This window comes from Colletotrichum navitas (genome assembly GCF_030913465.1).
Source record: "Colletotrichum navitas strain CBS 125086 chromosome Unknown LY79scaffold_69, whole genome shotgun sequence".
Lineage (NCBI taxonomy): Eukaryota > Fungi > Ascomycota > Sordariomycetes > Glomerellales > Glomerellaceae > Colletotrichum > Colletotrichum navitas.
Window position 1 is genome coordinate 1,183 of NW_026850615.1, and position 21,804 is coordinate 22,986.

Below are 21,804 nucleotides of genomic sequence, written 5' to 3' on the forward strand. Positions count from 1 at the left end.
AAGACTATATAGAGGGGTTAAGAGGGAAATATAGGCCTTATGCCTACTGTAGTAAGGTAAAGTTATAAGACTATAGGGTAGCCCTAGGTAAGATATCTAGGAATAGTGTTACTTAAAGAAAGTCTTGTTAAGGTTGCTTAACTTGTAATATAGCTCTTTATAAGCAGGGAAATTACTAGTACCTCTGGTATAGTTAAAAATAGGCGTAAATAGAGGTACTATATATATTTGCACCTTTGCGGGGTCATTATTGGTGCCCACTGTGGAGATAGGGCCTTATCGCCCCTGATGGGATAGGTTATAACACACCCCCTTAGACTAAGCAGAGATGCTTAATCTAGTTAACACCCCTAATCTAAGCAGAGCATTATACAGTACTTAGTCAGAGTTAACAGGGGAAGCGACACCCCCTAGCCTACCAGCCTATAAGAGGAATCAAGCCCTAGGTATTAAGATACTGCCAGACCAGGCTACACGTGGGAATCAAACCCACAAGGTCTATAACGCTCAGACGCTAGACTCCAGGGCTATACTATACTAGCACTAGAGCAAACTAGGCTCATAACTGTCATACTAAAAACGACGCTGTTAGTTGTAATTAGAGCAGCAACCAACGCCTTATATAGGACCTATAGGCCACAACAGTTCTTATGTGAGCAATGTATTCACGGTGGCTCTCAGCGGCGCATTGCCATTGTGGCAATGTTTACATCTTCTGGCCTCAGCACGACGGGATCTGACGACGGAACCAACCACTTTTCTTTGCAGCTTCCCTTGAACTTTTGGCAAAGTTGGTCTCCACACGACTGAATGTTCCACCTTTCACGCCAAGGTACGGCGGCCTGTGGGTGGATGCACTCAGCCCATCACGAATCCCCCAAACGGCATTCAGCCTTGACTCAACACTCAGCTTGCTGTGCGTATTGGTGGGTTGCCAACATACGGCTGGCCTTCCGGCCGGTTGGAGCAATAGATCTTGGATTCGATATCTACTGTTGCATGGAGAAGGGAAGGAATCTAGGAAGGGGGATAGGCCAGATGGGCGATCTATATGGGGGCTGTGACCGGCGTCCCGGCTGATCCGGTTCCGGATATCCTGCCGGGATTCTCAAGATGCCAATTGTTCCAACATCTGTTCATTATCACCAAAGTCTCTTGGAAACCGAATCATCATGCTATCGCAGGCGTGTTCATGTCATCTTCCAGGCTTTTGTTCCAGGTTTCAAACCCGCAAGCATCGAGGCTTTTATGGTGAACCATTCGATCAGCCATAGCCACCGACAGCCGGCACAGGCATTAATCGTCGGTTTGCGAACAACCAGTCTCACCTCGTGTCGGCAATACGGCTTTCCAGGATGGGTTTGTTGAAATAACGTTTTCCTCAGCCGACACCCCTTCGGACGGGCTTGTTGCCTGCTGGTCGATAGACTCTGGCACTCGCAGCCAAACTCTGGGCCTCCCAGGCCACAAGCTCACTCTCAAGGTATGCCCGCTCGACTTCCTTCCCTCATGCTCAGTCCCCGAATCCATATCCGCGATTGGAATTTCGCCGACATCTTCTTATGCCAGGACTCACCGCCGTCTGGCGTCAGTCTGTCCTCTGCACTCTTGGGTGGCTCGAAGTATGGCAAGAAGATGCAAAGGATTAGGCCACTTGACAGGCAAGAGTCTTCCCTCCGCCCGACTCTTATGGTAGACTGACACTTTACGAGAGCGCCTTCTGGTTCCAGCGGACGTTGCACAGACCATTGCCTGCACTTGTCCTGTCGCTATCTTGAGCCATCGGCAATCTCGTCTTTTTGTCGGCCTTTGAGATCCTCGATTTTGGGGTGGATTGGGGGGCCGGGGGGGGCGGCAGAGGAGAGGATAGGAGCGAGCGACCGGGTGGAAGGACAAAGAGGAGGGGGGGGGGGGGGGGACGAGGAGCAGAAGGGAGACTCCATATGTGCTCGAGTTTAGGAGTGTAACCGCTTAGGTTAGTAGGAACTCTGGGGGACAGGAAGCATCTGCTCAAACTCTGATGTGCGTGAGTTTGGTGTCAGGTATTGCTAATAAAAAGAGAGTAAAGGAAAAAGAGCGAATGCAGCCTTGAGAAATGAAGAGACACAGGTGTGTGCTGTAAGTAACAGCAGGCAAGAAACAACGTTCCCGGAGTTTGGTGAAGGATGCGACTGTTGCTGCAGCGGGTATGCCAATGCAGATGAGGCAATTCGGCATGACCTTCCACGATTTCATATGTAAAATGAGTTTGATTCCCGTGGGTGGGAGTAGGGCTCCGATCTGAGTTTCCAGATTCGTGGTACCGCGGTGGTGGCATCGAGGTTGTAGTTGAGGAGCTTGATGTCTTTCCCAGTGGTTATCCGAGCCAACGGAGATAGGTTGGTTCCAAGACATATATTGAGTCCCCCCCGGGCCCCAAACCATCCTTTCTACATATTCCAAACCAAAGCAAAGCGACCCGTCACGTCACTGAAACAAGCGTCTGCCTCTGCAACACGGCTCAATCACTACCACCTCGGATTGCAACGTCAATTAACAAAGGCCATCTGCCCCAACTCTTGGTTTACTACGACTTCCACTTCACAAATCTCATACACAATGAAGATCACTTCTTTGGCGCTCGGGGTCCTTGCGATGGCCACATGTACGCTGGCAGCGGATCCCAAGAAGCACCCCGGCTGGCAGGTACCGTACGAGAACGAGCCTCTGCCTCTCCACGAGACCCCAGAATGCATGCAGCGCTGCATGGAAGAGAAGAATTGGAAGATGGGCTTCGACATCTACACGGTTCCCCGAATCACGTTCTGCCGGGACGAATGGGACACATTTTTCACCTGGTTCACGTACCACGTGGGCTTCTGCTCCAGACCGGCCTGTGGTGGTGCCGATAAAGATGGCAACGCCAAGAGAAACGCGGCGTGGATGTACAAGCTGTGCGGGTTCCCAAGGCAGTCCACGGTCTCGGGCTTGGAGGATTGGAAGACTCTTCCTCCGGAGGAGTACACGGAGGATATGGAGTAATAGGCATGGGTCGACGAGGAAGGACTCGATGGTGACTGAAGGGCAACATGACGGGTGCCGAGGGATTTATAACCCAACCTCATGGTTTTGGGAATGCGGGAAGCCGGGAAGCTTTGGAAATTAGGCATGGGGAGAGACATCAACATCACTACACCACCACACCACTACTATATCAACACCTCTGGTCTCTCCTCAGCCTCAACTTTTACTCTGCCGCCACATAATGATAATATCAATCGGTGGTCTCCAATTGCCGCCATGTTTTGCAGCCATGGATTCCTTTTCGCATCTTCATTGCTCTCGTCTGTGCCTCCGTGGGTGAAAAAATGATGAGATATAACTCTGATAATCGGGACAGTAGACGCATCGCTCCATGGTGACTTGCGTGAGTCGTGACCAGTCATTCCCGGTGAGGTGTCGGTGAGTGAGGGGTGACCGGGGAGGAGGGCGAGGGTTGGGGGTGGATGGGCGATGGAGTATTATTAAGGTACATTGCCCTGGCCGTCCGTCCCACTTGAGGCCGCAAAGGTACACAATGGATGGATGTATAGGAACACAGTACCATGGAATTTCGTAACGAAACCCCTCCATCAGCCAAGTATCTGCTCAGTGGACCGGAGGAGCTAAACGATGTCGTGCTGACGGCTCTTGACACATGCGCACGGTGGGCCGATCTGCAAATGCATGCATGGGACACACACACACACAAACACACACAAACACACACAAAGGCTGAGGCCGGCCGAGCTGCAGGCCCGGATGGGGTCCAGATTGGGAGCATCGGCCGTCGGTGAAGGGTCCCGAAAAAGACAATCGCAGGGGAGTGGGGAGGGAAAACAAGAAAAAAGAAAAATAAGAGGGAAAAAAAAAACCGAAGAAAAGAGCCCCAAGAGTCCAGCTGCCTGAGTAGTGCAGATACGTAGGAGATGTGCCTCGGCACGGAAGAGGGGAGGGTGGAGGGGTCGAGAGCAAAGGATGAAGGCGTCCAATCGGGGCAATATTGAGAGCGCCATGCCCCCATTCCATGTATTGTTCTTGTCTGTATCCGTATTGTCCTCGTCCGTATTGTCCTCGTCCGTATTGTCCTCGTCCGTATTGTCCTCGTCCGTATTGTCCTCGTCCGTATTGTCCTCTTCTGTATTGTTCTTGTCTGTGTTGTTCTTGTCTGTTGGTAGGATTATCTATATCGAAAGTACAGACACACCAGGTAGATGGCGAGCCTACTCGTACATGAAAATGATTCCCACAATAGAGGTGTATGAATGCCGATGAACCCTCAACGATTAGGTAGGCTACGCCGCACGCTAGCCGTCACGCACCCGGCGGATTGCAACGCCGATTCATCTGTTAAGCTTCGAGTCTCACAAAACCGAGCTTCCAATCCGGGGCTGGGAACGGCAGTGCAGCCCGAACCACTCACGCCATCCGAACCCCCTTTCGGAATGCTACATGGGACGGACGAAAGCTCAACGGCCCCCAAAGCAATCTACACAGTACAATACCTAGTCAGTACGAGTAAGTAGTAGTAGGCATGCATTTGTTCCTCCGTCCATCGTTCCCGCACTTCGCTTCGCCTCGCTTCCAGACGATCAGGGACCCCCCCCCCCCCCCCCCCCTGAGACCAGTCAGGCTGTCAATGCCGGGCACAGGGGGGGCTCTAGAGGGCACGGATGGGAGGGTGGTAGGCTCGCTAGTCAAGCTACCTAGTCACCTACTAGTGCTAGTAGTGTACACGTAAACTACTCGCTTACTGGCTTGGAGATCGACAGACGATGAACAGCGGACACGCAGGCCGACGCGAAAAGTGGCTTGCCAACTGGGAAAGCCCGGCGTCCCTCGCCTCGTACCTCGGCATGGCGTCATGAACGGTTACTCGGCTCCAGCCTCCACCACGGGAGCCCGCTCCTGGCAGGTGTTCATGTACGTAGTGTACAGATGGGTACGAATACAGGTAGGTAGCCATCAACCAGTCGGCCAGTCGGGGGGGTCCTTGGTCATTGGAGGGGGCGGGCGAACCAGGATGCTGACTACGGATACCAATACCGAGAACGGAGTCTCACATTGGCCTACTGAGCACGTATACGACTGCTTGTGCATGCATCCCGCCCCAGCCCCTTGGAGGTGTTGTTGATGTACAGACTTCGTACGAATATGTCCATGTTCGCGTACGGAGTACATACCCGTATGTACGCTACCAGGTATGGACAAGTACAGAGGTCTATTTATATGCACCCATGTACCTGTACCGTCTCCCTAGCGAGGATGCACCACTGCGTAGGCACATCGGAAAAGCGAGAAATCCTCTAGACGACGCGCCCCCCGACCGGTGTCTTCGGGGAAATCAGCCGCTGCCAGTCGAGGCCCTGCCATGCAATCGACAAATACAGCGCACATCTGTACGACCCGAGGCGCGTGTCTCAACGCGGCGATGACAGGTCCCCTCATTCAGGCCTCATCCCTACTAGCCCGTGCCCCGTGCGCCGGAGAACATTCCTCGATCGTTCGCTGGAGTCTTAGAGCTCGTGCGGGCCAATGTCCCTCTTTGGTCGTCGTGCTCCGGGGAGGGGGGCGCGCGCGGGGCACGAGAAAAATGGCCATGACATGGACATGTGCCAAAGGAGAAGAGAGAGAGAGAGAGAGAGAGAGAGAAATGGATTGGGGGTTGAGGGAGTGGGCAAGAAAGAAGGTTTTGGTACGCGGCACGGCGATGAAGCTCGGAGGAGTAAGCCAGCCCGTCCCTTGGACGAGGCGGAGAATCCAAAAGTATGAAGTATGTCTGTCTCTTGACTTTCGGGTGAAGCCGACTGACTACTAATACCCCTCTGTTCCCCTCCAGAGCCTGATACGTATGACTTTTGGAAAGGCGCTTCGGAAAGACGTGTCTGGAATTCTGTAGTGCTGTATACATCTCTCCCCGATATCCCTGACACAAATTTTCCACCTCCGCGACCCTCCTCCACATCACAAGCACAATAATGTCGACGCAGAACCTCACCGTCGTGCTCGCCGAGCGTCCCAAGGCCGAGATCGTCCCCGGCCAGACCTTCAAGACGGAGCTGAAGCCTATCCCCAAGGCCGACGACCTCAAGGATGGAGAGATCCTCATTGAGAACTGGTACCTCTCGCTGGACCCCGCCATGCGCGGCTGGTTGAACGGTGCGTGCCCTCTTACCCTCTGCTGCTGGTGCTGCTGGTGCTGCTGCTGCTGGTCAAAAAACAATTGCTGACGAACCTTCCCCAGACCGCCGCTCCTACATCCCCCCCGTCCAGATCGGCGAAGTCATGCGCGGTGCCACCGTCGGCCGCGTCATCGCCTCCAAGTCCCCCAAGGCCAAGGAGGGCGACGTCCTCCCCGCCTTCGGCGGCTGGTCCGAGTACAGCGTCATCCACGACAGCCGCGTCGAGCCCGTCTCGTCTTACCCGGCCGTCTCGCAGCCGGTCGACTACCTCTCGGGCATCGGCATGACGGCGCTGACCGCCTACTTTGGCATGCTCCGCGTCGGCGACCCGAAGCCCGGCGAGACCGTCGTCGTCTCGGGCGCCGCCGGCGCCACCGGCAGCGTGGCCGGCCAGATCGCCAAGCTCAAGGGCGCGCGCGTCGTCGGCCTCGCCGGCTCCGACGACAAGTGCCGCTGGCTCACCGAGGAGCTCGGCTTCGACGCCGCCCTCAACTACAAGGACCCCGAGTTCAAGCAGAAGTTCAAGGACGCCACCCCGAACTTCATCGACGTCTACTTTGACAACGTCGGCGGCGACATCCTCGACATGGCCCTCGCCCGCGCCAAGGAGTTCTCCCGCTTCGTCATGTGCGGCGGCATCAGCCAGTACAACTCGGCCACGCCCCAGGGCCCCAAGGTAAAACCCACCCCCGCTCGCCGTATTCGCCGTGTTCGGCCCCCCACCCCCCACCCCCAAGACTGACCTCTCGCCTCACAGAACTACGCCAACATCATCACGATGCGCATCAAGATGCAGGGCTTCATCGTCTTCGACTTCGTCAAGGAGTACGCCCAGGCCCGCAAGGAGCTCGCGGCGTGGCTCGAGGAGGGCAAGATCAAGCGCAAGGAGACCATCGTCAAGGGCGGCCTCAAGACGGCCGAGCAGGCACTCGTGGACCTGTACAAGGGCATCAACACGGGCAAGCTGATTGTCGAGATCAAGAACCCCAAGGACGCGGCCAAGCTGTAAACAGGCGCCGCGTATGTCTCCGGGGGTTTGGTTTTTGTCGGAGGAAGCGGAGGATCACGAAAATCTTGCACTGCGAATGACTTGATGACACAAAATGTACAATTATGCATAATGACCTCGGACTTGGGTACGGAATGGATAGAGATGCCGATGGGATGAGGGCAAAACAAATAGAATGTTCAGATCGCTCTATCGGGAGTATGGGACCTATGTGCTTAACCGGGCTTATATGGGATGCATAACAGAAATAATGCATAGTATGCATAGTATGCATAGTATGCATAGTATGTAAATATCAGATCGACCAGCCTCCCCGCCATCGCCAATCTGGCTTGCCCCAAGCTCCTCATCCGCCTCGCGAACCCGGAACATCCATCCTCGACAAAGGTGGTTCACTTTCGCGTTGCCTCGGACATACGGCTGCAAACAGGCAACCCCCCCTCGGGAAATAGTCCCGCCTCCGCACGAGTCCTCCTGTTCGACATGGCAGCCCCGTCTCTCTCTCTCGACTGAGCTGCAGACTACCCAAGGCTTTTTTCCATCGGCGCAACCCGGGGCCACCCCAGCCACGCGGCCTGTCTACGAGACTGTGAATACCCCGACGGCGACGACGAGAGGCAAGGCTTTGTTCTCCGTCACAGGCACAGGAACGGAAACGGTCGACATTCGTGACGGTTAAGGCGGCCCACATTCTTGGCCATCCAAGCAACTGCCGGCCACCCTGTCGAGTCTGCGTGCCTCGAACTGAGACATCCCGCCGCAGTCAAAGATTCCATCGGCGTGCCGAAAGCGTTAGGACTGCCCAGCCCCGAGTCAACGGTCATGCTATAGAACCCTCCCCCGTAGTTCAGGAGACCTGTAACCATTCGCCAAGGTTCTTCGGAGGCTCGCGACGAACACCGAACGAGTAGAGGCGCAAACTCTCTTTGCCCGACAGGAGTTCGAAGCCCGCAGCAACGCGCCTCACCACATATCCAAAATGGCCCTATCACCCGAAGAGGTCGCGCACCTCCAACGACAAGCGAGGCGTCGCGCCGAACGAGCCGCAGCCGAGATGTCCTTCCGCAATGTCAGCTCCGACGACTACCTCATGAAACTGCGGGCCAAGCGTCGGCCAGGGCGGCGGCACGAGGTGGGAGACATTGTCGCCGCAGTCGAGATCGGCGAAGAACCATTGCCTCCATCACAGCCCGAATTCAGGCGCCCAACGGGTCCTGAACGGCAGCGGACGCACACTCGCACACAGTCCGCCAGCGCGACAATACCAGGCCCCCAGCAGCGCGCGGCGTCAACGCCCGTAGGCCGCAGAGCCACACTTGCTGGCCCCATATCCAGAAGTGCGCCCGTAAAAGCCCACGCGCCGTCTCAGAGGTACTCGGGTCAGCACGCGTCAAGCCAGCCGGACCTTCTCATGCGGGCCGCACAACGGCAGTCGGTCTCAACTCCAGGCCCAGCCACGGGCTTAAAGGCGGCACGCTCGTCACCGAAACCACGGCCTCCACGCCCCCGGTCGAGCCTCAGCATATTCTATCCCCGGAAGTCGGTCCGGCGAGTCGCGTCTGTCGGTGCCATCTCTTCCAAGAAGGTCGACTCACAAACAGCCCCCACGCTTAGGCAGCCCGTTCATACTCGTAGCAAATCAGTCCATGCTACGGCGGCTCCTTCAGAACCCCCCGCACGGCCCGGGACGACTCTTACCAAACGAGGCTCGCTGCGGATGCTCAAAGATACAATCAGGAGAGTTGCCAGCTCCTTCGAACTACGATCAACAAGAACCGAGAACACGGGGCTCGGCAACGACGACGGGCTGAAACACCGCTCCAGCAGAAGCCTCCTCCTGCGACCGTCACGTAAGCTGGGCTCCCAGCTGCGTCTGGGCACCGTTAGTGAAGAGTGAGCAAGAATTACTGAGTTCATTGCATACTCCTTTTTTTTTTTTTTTTTTTTTTTTTTTTTTGCCGCGCGAACGGCTCTCCCAACTACAGAGAATCGACTGGAAAGTACCATGTCTAGCAGCAGCATCTCAAGACGATGACATTTTGTACGACTAACGGCGATGAGATGACGACCCTGAACATGTTCGGATACCATAATCTAATGATGTATACTTGCTATTTTGACGTTTGGTTACCCGGGTCATGATGTCCTGTTTGTACAACTCCCCAACTGTGCTTCTCCCAGCCTCTGTCAGAGATATGCTATGAGATTCTCGACGCCGACTTGAACTGGGGAGAGAACGGGTAGTCGATATATCCATTAGGGAGTTTTGGCGTGTAGAAATACGTTCGATCGTACTTTTCCAGCTCGATGCCTTCCCTGATGCGGAAGACGAGATCCGGGTTCGGAATGAAATAGCGGCCGAAGGCGAAGATCACATCGTACTGTTTATACGTCTCTTTAATGGCTTTCCGTGCCGACTCGGCAGTCAAGCCGCCGGCGATCAATACCGGGCTCGCTTTGTTCCACAGCTCGACCAGCCACTTCACCGTCCGTTGTCCGCCGCACTCCGTGTCTTCGTTGCCACTGATCCGGGCCTCGATCAGGTGAAGATACGCCAGGCCCAGAGGCTTCAACTGCTCGACCAGATATCTGAAAGTGGGGTCCGGATCTTCCATTAGCATCCCTTGGAAGTCGCTGTACGGACTCAGGCGGACGGCCGTCCTATGAGCCCCGACAGCGTTGATGACGGCCTTGGTCACCTCGAGGTGGAAGCGCGCCCGCTTCTCGATACTGCCGCCCCAGGCGTCGGTCCGCTTGTTGCAGGTGTCCTGGAGGAACTGGTCCGGGAGGTACCCGTTGGCGCCGTGAATCTCGACGCCGTCAAAGCCGGCCGCGACGGCGTTGCGCGCAGCCGTCGCGTAGTCCTCGATGATATCCAGGATATCGGCCTCGCTCAGCTCCACCGGCGTGGGTGTGTCGCCGGCGATTGGCACCGCGCTCGATGACTCGAGCTTCAGGCCAAGCGACTGGAGCACGTCAATCTTACCACCACGGCCGAGATGCCACAGTTGGCAGTAGATGAAGGAGCCCTTTTCGTGGACGGCATCCGTCACTTGTTTCCAGCCGGCGATGTGAGCGTCGGTCCAGATTCCGGGTACGTTGAGGCGGCTTGCGGCGCGATACGAGATCATTGTCGCTTCGGATACGAGCAGAGTGCCGGGCACGCAGGCTCTCTGGGCGTAGTACTCTACCGGCTGGCATCAGCTTACAAAACTGCGCGGGCGAATTAGCAGTGCTTCGCGCTCACCCTTCATCATCGGAGTCGGCGTCCACTCGTCATCGGCGCGGTACCGAGTCAACGGGGCCAGCGCCAATCTGTTGGAGAGATGAACCGACCCGACGGTCAAGGGCGAGAAGAGCTTCGACATGGTGGCGACTAGTCAGAGTTTCGCGGGGGTTGGTTCATCAAGAGGGCACGGCGGGTCAAGATAAAGTAGATGCAGCAACAAGTCTAAAAAGCGGCGGCTAAGCGGCGTTGGTGATGCCGCCATCGTTGCAGCATTACTAGCGTGGACGGATAATCTTCGTTTATCTCTCCGTCTCTCTCTTCTTGGCACACACCCATGCAGATGCTTACTTGCCCCGACGTCGGCGGAGATCTGTTAAGACGGAAATCTCAAGTGTTTCGTATAATTCCGCCATCTCTCCGTACAAAGAGCCATTGTCAAGATGAACCCCCGCCCCGGGGGCGACCATTATGGCCATGGCAATTCCACTTATACCCGACGCCAACAGCTCCAGAAACCACACCGCTTCTCGGACGCGGATGCGCATCGGCACAAAACTTGCCGACAAAGAAAAGCGTCGGGTAGACGGCGGCCACCAATCTTGTTCTCGCCACCCATGCTGACCCATCTGGTGTGGATCGCCCACGTTGGAGACCGCGCACTTATTCCCGGAGGATGGATGGCTTTGACGTGATGGATACCTGTAACCAGTTCCAGTTACGTGTGCGGCCGATGCGCGCACCCCAATATACCCCGGGGGAAAAAATAATGACAGCCGGCACTTCGGAACCGAAGCCTGCAGCCTCGATCTAGACCGGGGGCCTCGACTTCTCGATTTTTCTTGGGCTGCTTCGCCGCGGATGGTGATCCTCTCTCTCTCCCACACAAACGACTCGCGGAGCATGCTACCGCCAAGATGAAGGAAGATGCGCCAATCAAGGACGACAACACGAGCGAGAAGACGGCGGCGCAACGGGTGCTCGGGTCGGAACCGGCCTCCAGCGACACTGAGGCCAGCACACCGCCATCGCCGGCCGAGAGACAGCAACCGAAAGACGACAGCGATGCAGAGAGTGTTGGCGGACAGAGAAACACCATGTCGCGGAAGCGCATGCTGCTGGCCTTCTCGGCGCTGTCCGTCTGCCTCTTCGTGTCCTTCATCGACCAGACCAGCGTCTCGACAGCGGTGCCGGCGATAGCGGGGGACCTCGACACCGGCACGGCGACGTCGTGGATCGGGACGTCGTTCCTCATCGCGTCGACGGCGTTCCAGCTCATCAACGGGCGGCTGTCCGACATCTTTGGCCGGAAGAACCTGCTGATGATATGCATGGTGTTGATGGCTGTCGGCGACACCCTCTGCGGGTTCGCCAAGACCAAGGAGCAGCTGTTTGCGTTCCGGGCCATCGCGGGTATTGGAGGCGGCGGGATCAACAGCATTGTCATGATCATCGTCAGTGACATCACAACGTTGGAGAATCGAGGCAAATATCAGGGTAAGCCATAACTATCTCTTCCCCTCTATATTTCTTCTTGTAAATGTTACAAAGCTTACATACTCTAAAGGTGTGCTTGGCGCCGTTATTGCCCTGGCAAATGGAGTTGGCCCCTTTGTTGGCGGCGCAGTCGTGCAGGAGGCCACGTGGAGGTGGGTTTTCTGGATGGTTCCCATCATATGTGCACCGGCAGCCGTCACCATACTCTTCTGCTTGCCCCTCAAGCACCGGTCGGGCAACTACGCGGAGAAGGTCAAGAAGATTGATTACGGCGGCATCGCGCTGAACATGGCCTCGACCCTCCTGGTGCTGGTTCCGCTTTCCGGCGGCGGCGTGTCCTACCCGTGGTCTTCGCCGTTCGTCATCGCAGCCGTGGCTGTCGGCGCCGTCGTGGGCGTGCTTTTTGTCTTGTACGAATGGAAGCTGGCAAGGCTCCCCATCATGCCCCTCCGCCTGTTCCAGGCACCGCACTGCAGCTATCTCTATGGCCAGACGTTCCTGATGGGTCAGGCGTACTTTGGCAATCTGTTTTACCTGCCCATCTACTTCCAATCGGTCCTCAAGTTCTCGCCTCTCGCCGCCGGCGCGATGATCCTGCCCGTCGTCGTCGCAACGTCGGTCATGTCCATTCTCTCGGGTCAGTACATGCTCCGGCTGGGGCGGTACATGCCCTGCATCCTCGTCGGGTTCTTCCTATGGACGCTGGGCAACGGGCTCACGATACTCTTTGGCCGCGACACGGGGCTGGGCGAGCTCATCGGGATTCTCATCATCGTCGGCGCGGGCATCGGCCTCACGCTGCAGCCGACGCTGGTGGGCATGTACGCCAACTCGCGGAGCGAGGACCGCGCCGTGACGACGGGTCTGCGGAACTTCATCCGCACCATCGGCGGCGCCTTCGGGCTGGTCGTCTCGGGCGTCATCCTCTCCAACACGCTGCGGCGGGACCTGCGAGGCAGGGGCTTCATCTCGGACGGCGTCATCGCCGAGCTGACGTCGTCGACGTACACGTTGGGGCAAAAGGGCTTCTCGGACGAGGAGCAGGCGGTGATCCTGCGGGCGTACATGGGGGGCCTGCACTACATCTTCATCTACTACGTCCTCTGCACCGGTCTCAGCCTGGCGCTGACGCTCGGCGTGGGCAACACGAGCCTGAAAGCGAAGAAGCCGGCGCAGGCCGAGGAGGCGTCCGAGGCCGCGAGCGAACCGTCGGCGGAGACTCTGACTCTGAGAAACGGAAACGAGAAGGGAGATGGTAGCAACTAGACACATACACACACACAGAGAGAGAGAGAGAGAGACTCTCTCTCTCACACACACACTTTCTCTCTCCGAGCAAGACTTGGGCACCAAGGCGGGGACATGGGCGGGTTACAGCATCGGTCGCATTTGGACGGAGTTACAGATTCAGAAAGATAGAAGACACTTGCAAGCATTACAAAACACAAATCACCGCGCTCTCGCATAGCGGACTTGTATTCTGGAGGTGTAGAGGAACTCACAAGAGAGTGTGTTGCGGATGACGGAACGCGTACAAGTATTTTGTTCTCTCTTACTCCCATTCCTGCCACTCGATCGTCGTCGCCCGTATCCCGATCCAGCGATCGGATTACATTACCCACGAAACGCGAGCCTGGGCGCTGCATCAACCCGCATTACCCCATCGTTATCACCACCTCCGACCCATCTGGCGACGTTATCCGCGGCCGCTGACGAACCCCACCTCCAACGAGACCGGTTCGACCCCGCGTCCTTATCAACACCCCTGGGACGGGGGGGGGGAGGGGGTTAGAGGCACGCACGTCTCCGAATGCTCTCCAACGGTTTCTTTGATCCGATGCGCGGCGGACCCGGGTCCTGTACCTAGTCGCATGAGGGCAGGTGACGGAAGATCTGGGCGAAGCCAGGTGTGCGCGTCGCCGTTCGATAACGCGCTGCAGGCTGCATTGGAGGTCGATAACGGGCGCCAATCTCGCGGGGTTTCGCGGGACCCAAACACACGCTTGCCCGTCGCAGGTAGTCCGGAATAGTGTGCGCATGCGCGGCCCCGCGATGCGATGCGGTTTGGGTTCGCCCGACAGACGATTGCGCCCCCCCTCTCTCTCCCCCTCGGATGAGATAGGCCGATGTCTGGGCTATCAGGGGCGGGAGGGCTCGAAGGCCTATTGCAGTGACGGGGCCAGATAATAGATGATGAACAAGAGGCGGCCTGGTATCTGAAGGGAGAAAATAAAAGAGATCCGTGTCCATTGTTCGTCCCAGGTGTGTTGGAACCTTTCGAAACCTCCCGCTGCCCCCCCATCACGACCATTATTCAATATCCCTCCCAATCGAACCTTTGTCAATCGACACTCAAGAGACACACTCCGTCGAAGGAAGCAGAACCGCCGCCATGCCTGAGGCCTACTATGCCCACCCGGACTACGGCTACCCCCGTGACTTCAAGGGGTACGGCGAGAAGGGCATCGCGTGCCCGTGGCCCAACGACGCCAAGATTGCCGTCTCCTTCGTCATCAACTATGAAGAGGTAGCGTTTCCGCCAGGACCTCGGGCCCCCCCCGGCAGACCAGAGTCTTGACTGACCTCATCACAACAAAAACAGGGCGGCGAGCGTTCGGTGCTCACGGGCGACGGCGAGTCGGAGACGGCGCTGCGCGAGAACCCGATGGGTCCGGCCAAGTACAACGAGCGCAACTACAACGTCGAGTCCGAGTACGAGTACGGGTCGCGGGCGGGCTTCTGGCGGCTCTTCCGGCTCTTCAACGCGCGGCGGATGAAGTTCACGCTCTACGCGGTGGCGCAGGCGGTGGAGCAGCAGCCCGAGGTGGCGGCGCGGTGCGTCGAGGAAGGGCACGACGTGGCGTCGCACGCGTACCGGTGGATCGACTACCACGACGTGCCGGTCGAGCGGGAGAAGGAGTACATCCGCAGGTGCGTGGCGTCGCTCAAGTCGCTGACGGGGTACGCGCCGCGCGGGTGGTACTACGGGCGCAACTCGCCGCACTCGCGCACGCTCGTGCCGCAGGTGTACGAGGAGCTCGGCGAGGAGCTCGTCTGGGCGAGCGACACGTACGCCGACGACGTGCCCTACTGGATCGACCTGCCGCTCGAGCGCGGCCGCCCGGACCCCAAGGGGTGCCTGATGGTGCCGTACAGCTACGACTGCAACGACTTCAAGTTCCACACGGCCGGCTCCGGCTTCCGCGACCCCATGGGCTTCTACGCCCACCTCAAGAACGCCTTCGACGTGCTCTACGAGGAGGGGCAGGAGGGCGTGCCCAAGATGATGACCGTCGGCCTGCACTGCCGCATCGTCGGCCGCCCGGGCCGCCTCGGCGCCCTGCGCGACTTTGTCGACTACATTGCCGAGAAGGAGGGCGTCTGGGTCGCCACGAGGACCGAGATCGCCGAGGCCTTCAAGGCCAAGTACCCGTACAAGAAGGGGCAGCTGGCGTGATGGGGTCTAAGTCGTAGTTGTAGTTGTCATTATTCGTGATAGCGTGGCAGTATATTTTTGTATCTATGTTTCATGATGAATAGTCCTTATACGCAAAACTCGGTGTTTCTCTCTTACTTCTTATTCGCCTCCCATGTGTGACGTTAAGAAAGAGAATCTGCTATCGGGTTGAGTAGTAGGCTTGCTTGTAGGGTAGGTAGGTAAGGTAGTACATGGAACTGGGTTTCCGTCTCATCGTGGACCCCTGCGCCCCTGCAGCGGAATGCCATGTTTATCTACTATGTATGGGGGTGTGTGTATGCATCGCTCAATACAAGAAAAACAGAGAAGACTTCCCTTGACCAACGTGAAAAAGCGCAAAAGAGCAAAAGAAGATGTGATCAGTGGGAGGCTTGAACTCCCGGCCTTGGCATTACACAACATTTCGGTTGAAATATTAGTACCACGCTCTAACCAACTGAGCTAACCGACCCGCGTTCGATTACTAATCGGCTGTTGTCTGCAGTGCTACTTCTCAGCAACTATGTATCAAAATTACAACCTCCAAACTCGACAACCGTGATTCATCCCCCGTCGTTCCTAAGCACAAGTAACATACAGACTTACACGCACATCCCCGCCAGCTCACCGCAGCCCCGCCAGCTCACCGCAGCCCCTCCAGCCCGCCAAAGTCCCAGTCCGAATCCATCGCGTCGGGAACGCCGTCCTGGCCCAAGTCGTGGTGCGTGAACACGGCGTCCTGCGCGAGCACGTCCCAGCCCCCGACTTGCTGCGGCGCCGCCGCCTGCTGCCCCGACGGCGCGAGGTCGCTCTGCACCATCTCGTTGAACATCCTCCACCCCTGCCACCCGCCCGGCGCCTCCTCGTCCACCTCCATGAACGCCTCCTTGACCGCGTCCGAGATGGCGTCCCCCGCGGCGCACCTCTCCTCGGTCCCGCCCTGGCGTCTCCCCCCGCCGCCGCCGCCCCCCAACGACGCGGTCGCCGCCGCCGCAGCAGGGGGTGCCGCGGGGGATCCGACGGGCTCCGCGGCAAAGTCGACCTTGAGCGGCCTCGGGCCCGGCGGCGCGGCGGACTCGGCCCGCGGGTCGACGATGGTCTTGAACAGGCTCCCGGAGAGGGCGTCGAAGATGTCGCGGTACTTGACGGCGCCGGGCCACTTCTCGCCAAAGATGGTGAGGGACTGCGAGCACGCCCGGGTCGTCTCGAGCGCGTCGTACGAGAAGAGGGCCCGGTCCCTCCACAGGCAGTACACCAGCGTCAGGCCCGCGATGAAGCACGAGTGGAGCGCCGTCATGGTGTAGCTCAGCGTCTTCTGCTGGTTCAGCCGCTTGTACGCCGTGCACACGCACGCGGCCGAGCGTGCCGTCGCGACGAACCTCGCGTCCGACGTGCTGACCGTCGGCAGGAGGACGGTGAACAGCGACAGGATCGACTTGTGGTACTGCCTGCGTCTCCTGGGTCAGCGCATGTTCGAACGGCTATTTTCCACGCAAACGTTCGGCCCCGACCACGTACAGGTTGAAAAAGTCCCTCGAGTCGTGGTAAGCGCTCTCCGGGTCGTACATCCACGTGATGCCCGCGGCGTCCTTGGGCGGGTGGGGGATCGTTCGCGCCCACTCGTCGAGCTCGGCCCGGATGGCGGCCATCTTCGCATCGAGCTTGGACCTCTCCTCCGGCGAGCTTGCGAACACGTCCCTGTCGACGCGGTACACGCGCCGGTGGATCCTCGACTGAATCCTCCGCAGCTTGATGATATGGATGAAGGGCTCCACGTTCGACCACAAGGGCTTCTGCCCAGCCGGGGGGGTTCCCAGAGCGGTAAGGTCCCAGAACTTGGTGCTGTCGCTTGGAAGCTGTCGGATCATATTAGAACCCCCTATTGACCACCCTCCATTTCTCGGCCCATCGGGGAACCCACCTCAGCATTGATGTCCCTGTCGGCGATTGCAAAGGTCCGTCCGAGAACCACGCTGGTCATGCGGTCCAGACAATAACACGACCAGAAGGCTCGTCTCCTGATCTCGAGATCTCGTGGGCTGTGAGACGACGCGGTCGTTTGCTTCCTGTGGAGGCCCAGCTCGATGCAGAGCGTCACGGCGTATCGTATCTGAGACCACGCGCCAGCGCCGTACGGGCTCCGCGTGCCGTGGACGGCCAGGAGGAGGAGGAACTGGACGGTGGCGAGGTTGTGCTGCTCAAGTATGTAGTCCATTGGTTCGATGGCGGCCATGAGGTGTTGCTGCACGCATACGTCAGTCTGTCCTCTCCAAATGTCTTCTGTCCTCTCCAAATGTCTCGGCTCATGCCCGACTCACCTGCGGGTCCACGTCGCACGCCTTCTTCATAAGCTGGAGGAACCTCGCCGAGATGGCGTATACCAGGTGCATGATGCTTCTGTGCTGTATCGACAGCGCGCCCTGGTCGTACTGCTGCTGGAATAGCGTCGTGTACAGCTTCCGGTCCAAGATGGGCCACCGCGTGTGGAGGCGGTCAAAGAAGACGTCCAACAGCATCTTGGACTCGGAAGGATACGGAAACTCCGACATGGGCTCCTCGGAATGCGATGACGCCGACACCGAATTTCTCGACCGCGGCGGGCTCAGTACGCCGGCTGCCGGCGCCGCCGCCGCCGCCATCGCATCAGACAGGGCCGCCCTGCCGCCGGCTCCGTGAAAGATGGAGGACTGGATCATCCGTGCAATGGTCGCGCCGGAGCTCGATCCGAGATAGAACGGCTCCGGGGCGGTGTCCGTAGTGCCGGACGCGCAGAGGGACAAGTACGCGACACCGTCGACCAGGGATGCGGGCTCGTCTTCGGAGCACGAGTCCCGCGATTCCCGCCGGGGGGCCTTTGCTTCCTGGGCCGGTGGCGGCGGCGGCGGCGGCGGCGGCGGCGGCGGCGTGGCAGCCGAGGTTGATGCGAAGTGGTCCTCGGCATAGTCCGGCATACGTGCTTCCAGGAACGCAATCCTCTCTTCAAGGGCGCTGATGTATCTTGACTCGGCATGAGCATGACGAACGTCACGAAGTGGCACGCATGTTTCGACCGGCTTACAGTGACTTCCCACCGGGGTAATGGGGTCTTAGGGCCCGCTCGTAGACGCATTCAGAGTTAGCCTTCCGGCAAGAGTTGCAGCTTGGATGGGCGCCGTCGCACTACCAACGTTAGTTTGACGTGCGTACAGCCCACGCCCGTCAGGGGATCTGCGTACTCGCTGCTTTCTTCGCTTGCACCGCTTACACGCCAACGCGACCCGCTGCTTGCGGTTTGGTGGCGGATGGCTTCCGGCCGTAGGACCAGTCCCGGGGCTTACGGGGCTCTCCCGATGAGAAACCGACGTGGGGGCGGCCGGTCTGCTTGGAGACACCTCATCAAACATGCTTTCGGTCTGGAATTGTACGGACATCGGGGGCCGGGTACGGTGAGTCTAGACACTTGATCGTGATGGATAGAAAGCAGAGCAGGAAGAATTCGAGCCGACCAAGTCCATGGGGGGCGAGAGAGAGCGAGAGAGAGAGAGAGAGACAGGCAGGGATCGTCCGCATCTGGCTCCAAAGGGCATGTAGCTGTGGACATGGGGTAATACGGACGGCCCCCATCTCCACAGATAGCGCGTGGTACCTTGGCTTGGAAGAAGTCTCTAGCTCAGATGTTTGACCCAGATCTTTGGTAATGTGCGGCGCAGGTCTATACATTCTCACAGATCCGTCATGTCTCTCTGATCGAAGGTGAACATCTCAGCCTTTCAAAGTCACGTTGAGGCCCGGTGGCATGGTGGTCCAGGACAGCAAAAAACGAAGTGCATCAGCCGTTCGCTTCTGATGGTCAGTCAAACCGTAAACACCCAGCCACTTCAATCTTGGGTCAGACGCCAATGTCGGTAGTTTCTTACCGACGACGTAGTGATTACCTACTTGGGATACCCGGGCGTTCATCATGCAGATAAGACCAGACAAAGGCCGGGAGGGAGGCAATGTTATCTCAGTGGAGCACCGGAGGGGCCCATCCACCCCGGTCCATCATCTAAGCGCCAAGTACTGCTCCGCATACGCCATGGGCCTTATCGTCCCGCTGCGGGCCAACCGTTCGCGTGGCGTTGCGGCAGTATCGGTTGGAAAGACGCCGATGAGTGTGTGTGTGTGTGTGTGTGGAGAGAGAGAACAGCAGGGGGGGGAGAGGTTGTCATGGAGCTGTCACCCAAGCCGCGGAGCTGCCCATATGATATCAGTGGTGATGACCGGCTTCGATGGTTGAAAGAGAAGTGATGCCGCCGGTTTCCATTGTCCTCTTGTGTGTGAGTGTGAGAAATACGCTTGTTTGCTTCCAGACTCGCTGAAAAAGGGACAATACAAAGAACCCGCCGGCTCGCCAGAAACAATGGCGCGCATCCGTATGCCTTCCAAGGCCGAGATGGCGGCTCCGTTCCAGTCCAGAGAGGCCTTCGCGGAATGGGTCAAGGCCCCCGAGGCGCTCGACGGACGAGCCCGGATCGGCGACGCGAGATGGTCCAACAAAGATCTCGAGCCGACGCCGCCGGAGCAGAGGACCTGGACATGGTACAATCTGCCGCTGTACTGGTTTTCCAACATGTTTGGGACGACCGGGTGGAACGTCGCATCCTCGCTGATTGCAGTTGGTCTGGTACGGTTTTTCAGCGTCATCGTCATGACACACACCCAAAACGGCTCGACTGCTGACGGTGGTAGTAGACCTGGCAGCAGGCCCTCGTGTCGTGCGTGCTCGGCACGCTCATCTCTGCCGTCGTCGTGACTTTGATGGCGAGGCCTGGTGCCATGTACCACGTCGGATAGTAGGTCGGACCTTTGTTTGACGAACACGGTCGTATACCGTTGCTAACACCTTCTCGTTCCCAGTCCGGTCCTGGCGCGTTCGGTGATGGGAATGTACGGCTCCTACTTCTTCGTCTTCATCCGGGCGGTGGTTTGCATCATCTGGTACGGGATCCAGACGTACTACGGCGCAAACTTGCTGTCCGTGTGCTTCCGCTGCATCTTTGGAAACAGCTGGAACCACTGGGCCAACGCGCTTCCCGCCGGCGCCGACGTCACATCGAAGCAGCTGCTGGCCTTCTTCCTCCTTTGGCTGATCGAGTTCCCGTTTGTAAGCACATGCCCGTTCCCCCGTTCCTTGGAGCAAACCGAGAGCTCACGCCTGCGGCCTTCATCAGACCTGGGTTCACCCCACCCATATCCACTACATCTTCACCGTCAAGGGCTTCGTCATGCCGTTCGCCTGCTTCGGCCTGTTTGGATGGTGCATGGCTTACGGCACCGGCGTCTCGAACCTCAGCGCGGCCTCTGAGGCCGGGGCCGAGGCTGCCGCAGCGACGCCGACCGGATGGGCGATAATGGGCGGCATCAACGTCATCATGGGGTCCCTGTCGCCCATGCTGGTCAACCAGCCCGACCTCGCGCGGTACTGCAAGAAGCCCCGGGACGCCGGCTGGCTCCAGGGGGTGTCCGTCTCCTTCGCCCAGATCCTCGTCTTCTTCCTCGGCCTGGCGTCGACGACCTCTCTGCAGGGAGCCTGGGGCGTCGCTTACTGGAACCTGTGGGACATGCTGAACGCCATCCTCGACCACTACTGGACCCCTGCCGCCCGCGCCGGCGTCTTCTTCGTGGCCCTCTGCTTCATCCTCAGCGTGCTGGCGGTCAACTTTGGCGCCAACTCGATCCCCTTCGGCGCCGACATGACTGGCCTGTTCCCCAAGTACCTGACGATCCGCCGAGGGCAAATCGTGTGCGCCATTCTCGGGATCGCAGTGCTGCCGTGGAAGCTGATCGCCAACGCCGCCGCCTTCTTGTCGTTCCTGGGGAGTTACAACATCTTCATGGCCCCTCTCTGCGCTGTAAGGAGGCTGATCCCGTCAATGCCGCGGGGCTTGCGCTGACTTGTGTTTTTTTTTTTTTTTCATATAGATCATCATATGCGATTACGCGATTGCTCGCAAAGGCAACATCCACGTGCCTTCGTTGTACAACGGCTCGAAGGGCGGCCTGTACTGGTTCAAGTCCGGCGTCAACTGGGCTGGCGTGTTTGCCTGGATCGGTGGCACCGTCATGGGCTTGCCCGGTCTCGTCGGAGAGTACCAGCCGCAGATCGTTTCTCAGCCCGCCAAGTACATGTACATGATGGGCTGGGTATTGACGTTCTGCTCGTCGGCGATCATATACACAGTCCTCGTCCATATCTTCAAGACCAGGGTCTACCCGCCGGGGTTTGAGAGCATGCCGATGGAGTACGAGTGGCTGGCAAAAGAGGGACGAGATGGCTTCTTCGAGGGCGAGAGAGATGACGCCATCTACGCGCCGCCGTCCCCGCGAGTCACGGGCGGAGAGGAGGTGCATATGGTGGAGAAAGGGCAGAAGGTGGAAGCCTGAGAGAGGCGCG

At 58.3% G+C, this 21,804-nt stretch overlaps 10 protein-coding genes and 1 non-coding gene across 11 annotated transcripts; 7 read left to right on the forward strand and 4 right to left on the reverse strand.

The window, feature by feature from the left end:
• Window positions 1-2,403: 2,403 nt before the first annotated feature.
• Window positions 2,404-3,521, forward strand: LY79DRAFT_564638 (uncharacterized protein). The gene has a single exon (XM_060558677.1). The coding sequence runs from the start codon at window positions 2,599-2,601 to the stop codon at window positions 3,019-3,021; it is 423 nt and encodes a 140-aa protein (XP_060410342.1). The 5' UTR covers window positions 2,404-2,598; the 3' UTR covers window positions 3,022-3,521.
• Window positions 3,522-5,186: 1,665 nt separating this feature from the next.
• LY79DRAFT_346976 (uncharacterized protein) lies at window positions 5,187-6,110 on the forward strand. Its single transcript, XM_060552616.1, has 2 exons — window positions 5,187-5,791; window positions 5,858-6,110. The coding sequence occupies exons 1-2, from the start codon at window positions 5,390-5,392 to the stop codon at window positions 5,915-5,917; spliced, it is 462 nt and encodes a 153-aa protein (XP_060410343.1). The 5' UTR covers window positions 5,187-5,389; the 3' UTR covers window positions 5,918-6,110.
• LY79DRAFT_564644 (zinc-binding dehydrogenase) lies at window positions 5,589-7,535 on the forward strand. The gene is made up of 4 exons (XM_060558678.1): window positions 5,589-5,791; window positions 5,858-6,177; window positions 6,263-6,876; window positions 6,958-7,535. Exons 2-4 carry the CDS (start codon window positions 5,997-5,999, stop codon window positions 7,207-7,209), a joined length of 1,047 nt encoding a protein of 348 aa, XP_060410344.1. The 5' UTR covers window positions 5,589-5,791; window positions 5,858-5,996; the 3' UTR covers window positions 7,210-7,535.
• Window positions 7,536-8,188: 653 nt separating this feature from the next.
• On the forward strand, window positions 8,189-9,106 carry LY79DRAFT_592981 (uncharacterized protein; the record flags this gene model as incomplete). The annotated part of the gene is made up of 1 exon (XM_060561495.1): window positions 8,189-9,106. One exon carries the CDS (start codon window positions 8,189-8,191, stop codon window positions 9,104-9,106), a length of 918 nt encoding a protein of 305 aa, XP_060410345.1.
• A 301-nt stretch (window positions 9,107-9,407) lies between these two features.
• On the reverse strand, window positions 9,408-10,577 carry LY79DRAFT_592982 (NADH:flavin oxidoreductase/NADH oxidase; the record flags this gene model as incomplete). The annotated part of the gene is made up of 2 exons (XM_060561496.1): window positions 9,408-10,396; window positions 10,457-10,577. 2 exons carry the CDS (start codon window positions 10,575-10,577, stop codon window positions 9,408-9,410), a joined length of 1,110 nt encoding a protein of 369 aa, XP_060410346.1.
• A 775-nt stretch (window positions 10,578-11,352) lies between these two features.
• LY79DRAFT_672613 (major facilitator superfamily transporter) lies at window positions 11,353-13,198 on the forward strand (the record flags this gene model as incomplete). Its single annotated transcript, XM_060564077.1, has 2 exons — window positions 11,353-11,932; window positions 12,003-13,198. The coding sequence occupies 2 exons, from the start codon at window positions 11,353-11,355 to the stop codon at window positions 13,196-13,198; spliced, it is 1,776 nt and encodes a 591-aa protein (XP_060410347.1).
• Window positions 13,199-13,443: 245 nt separating this feature from the next.
• Window positions 13,444-14,420, reverse strand: LY79DRAFT_347017 (uncharacterized protein). Its single transcript, XM_060552618.1, has one exon. It carries the CDS (start codon window positions 14,241-14,243, stop codon window positions 13,689-13,691), a length of 555 nt encoding a protein of 184 aa, XP_060410348.1. The 5' UTR covers window positions 14,244-14,420; the 3' UTR covers window positions 13,444-13,688.
• Window positions 14,149-15,524, forward strand: LY79DRAFT_347006 (polysaccharide deacetylase). The gene is made up of 2 exons (XM_060552617.1): window positions 14,149-14,459; window positions 14,535-15,524. Exons 1-2 carry the CDS (start codon window positions 14,325-14,327, stop codon window positions 15,387-15,389), a joined length of 990 nt encoding a protein of 329 aa, XP_060410349.1. The 5' UTR covers window positions 14,149-14,324; the 3' UTR covers window positions 15,390-15,524.
• Window positions 15,525-15,766: 242 nt separating this feature from the next.
• LY79DRAFT_t212 lies at window positions 15,767-15,861 on the reverse strand. The gene has a single exon. It is a non-coding gene; the product is annotated as a tRNA-Ile (tRNA).
• Window positions 15,862-16,032: 171 nt separating this feature from the next.
• Window positions 16,033-18,772, reverse strand: LY79DRAFT_592985 (fungal-specific transcription factor domain-containing protein; the record flags this gene model as incomplete). The annotated part of the gene is made up of 6 exons (XM_060561497.1): window positions 16,033-16,837; window positions 16,908-17,245; window positions 17,311-17,631; window positions 17,708-18,386; window positions 18,448-18,548; window positions 18,605-18,772. 6 exons carry the CDS (start codon window positions 18,770-18,772, stop codon window positions 16,033-16,035), a joined length of 2,412 nt encoding a protein of 803 aa, XP_060410350.1.
• Window positions 18,773-19,770: 998 nt separating this feature from the next.
• On the forward strand, window positions 19,771-21,794 carry LY79DRAFT_522986 (NCS1 nucleoside transporter; the record flags this gene model as incomplete). The annotated part of the gene is made up of 5 exons (XM_060555489.1): window positions 19,771-20,034; window positions 20,103-20,203; window positions 20,268-20,514; window positions 20,582-21,262; window positions 21,333-21,794. 5 exons carry the CDS (start codon window positions 19,771-19,773, stop codon window positions 21,792-21,794), a joined length of 1,755 nt encoding a protein of 584 aa, XP_060410351.1.
• Window positions 21,795-21,804: the final 10 nt, after the last annotated feature.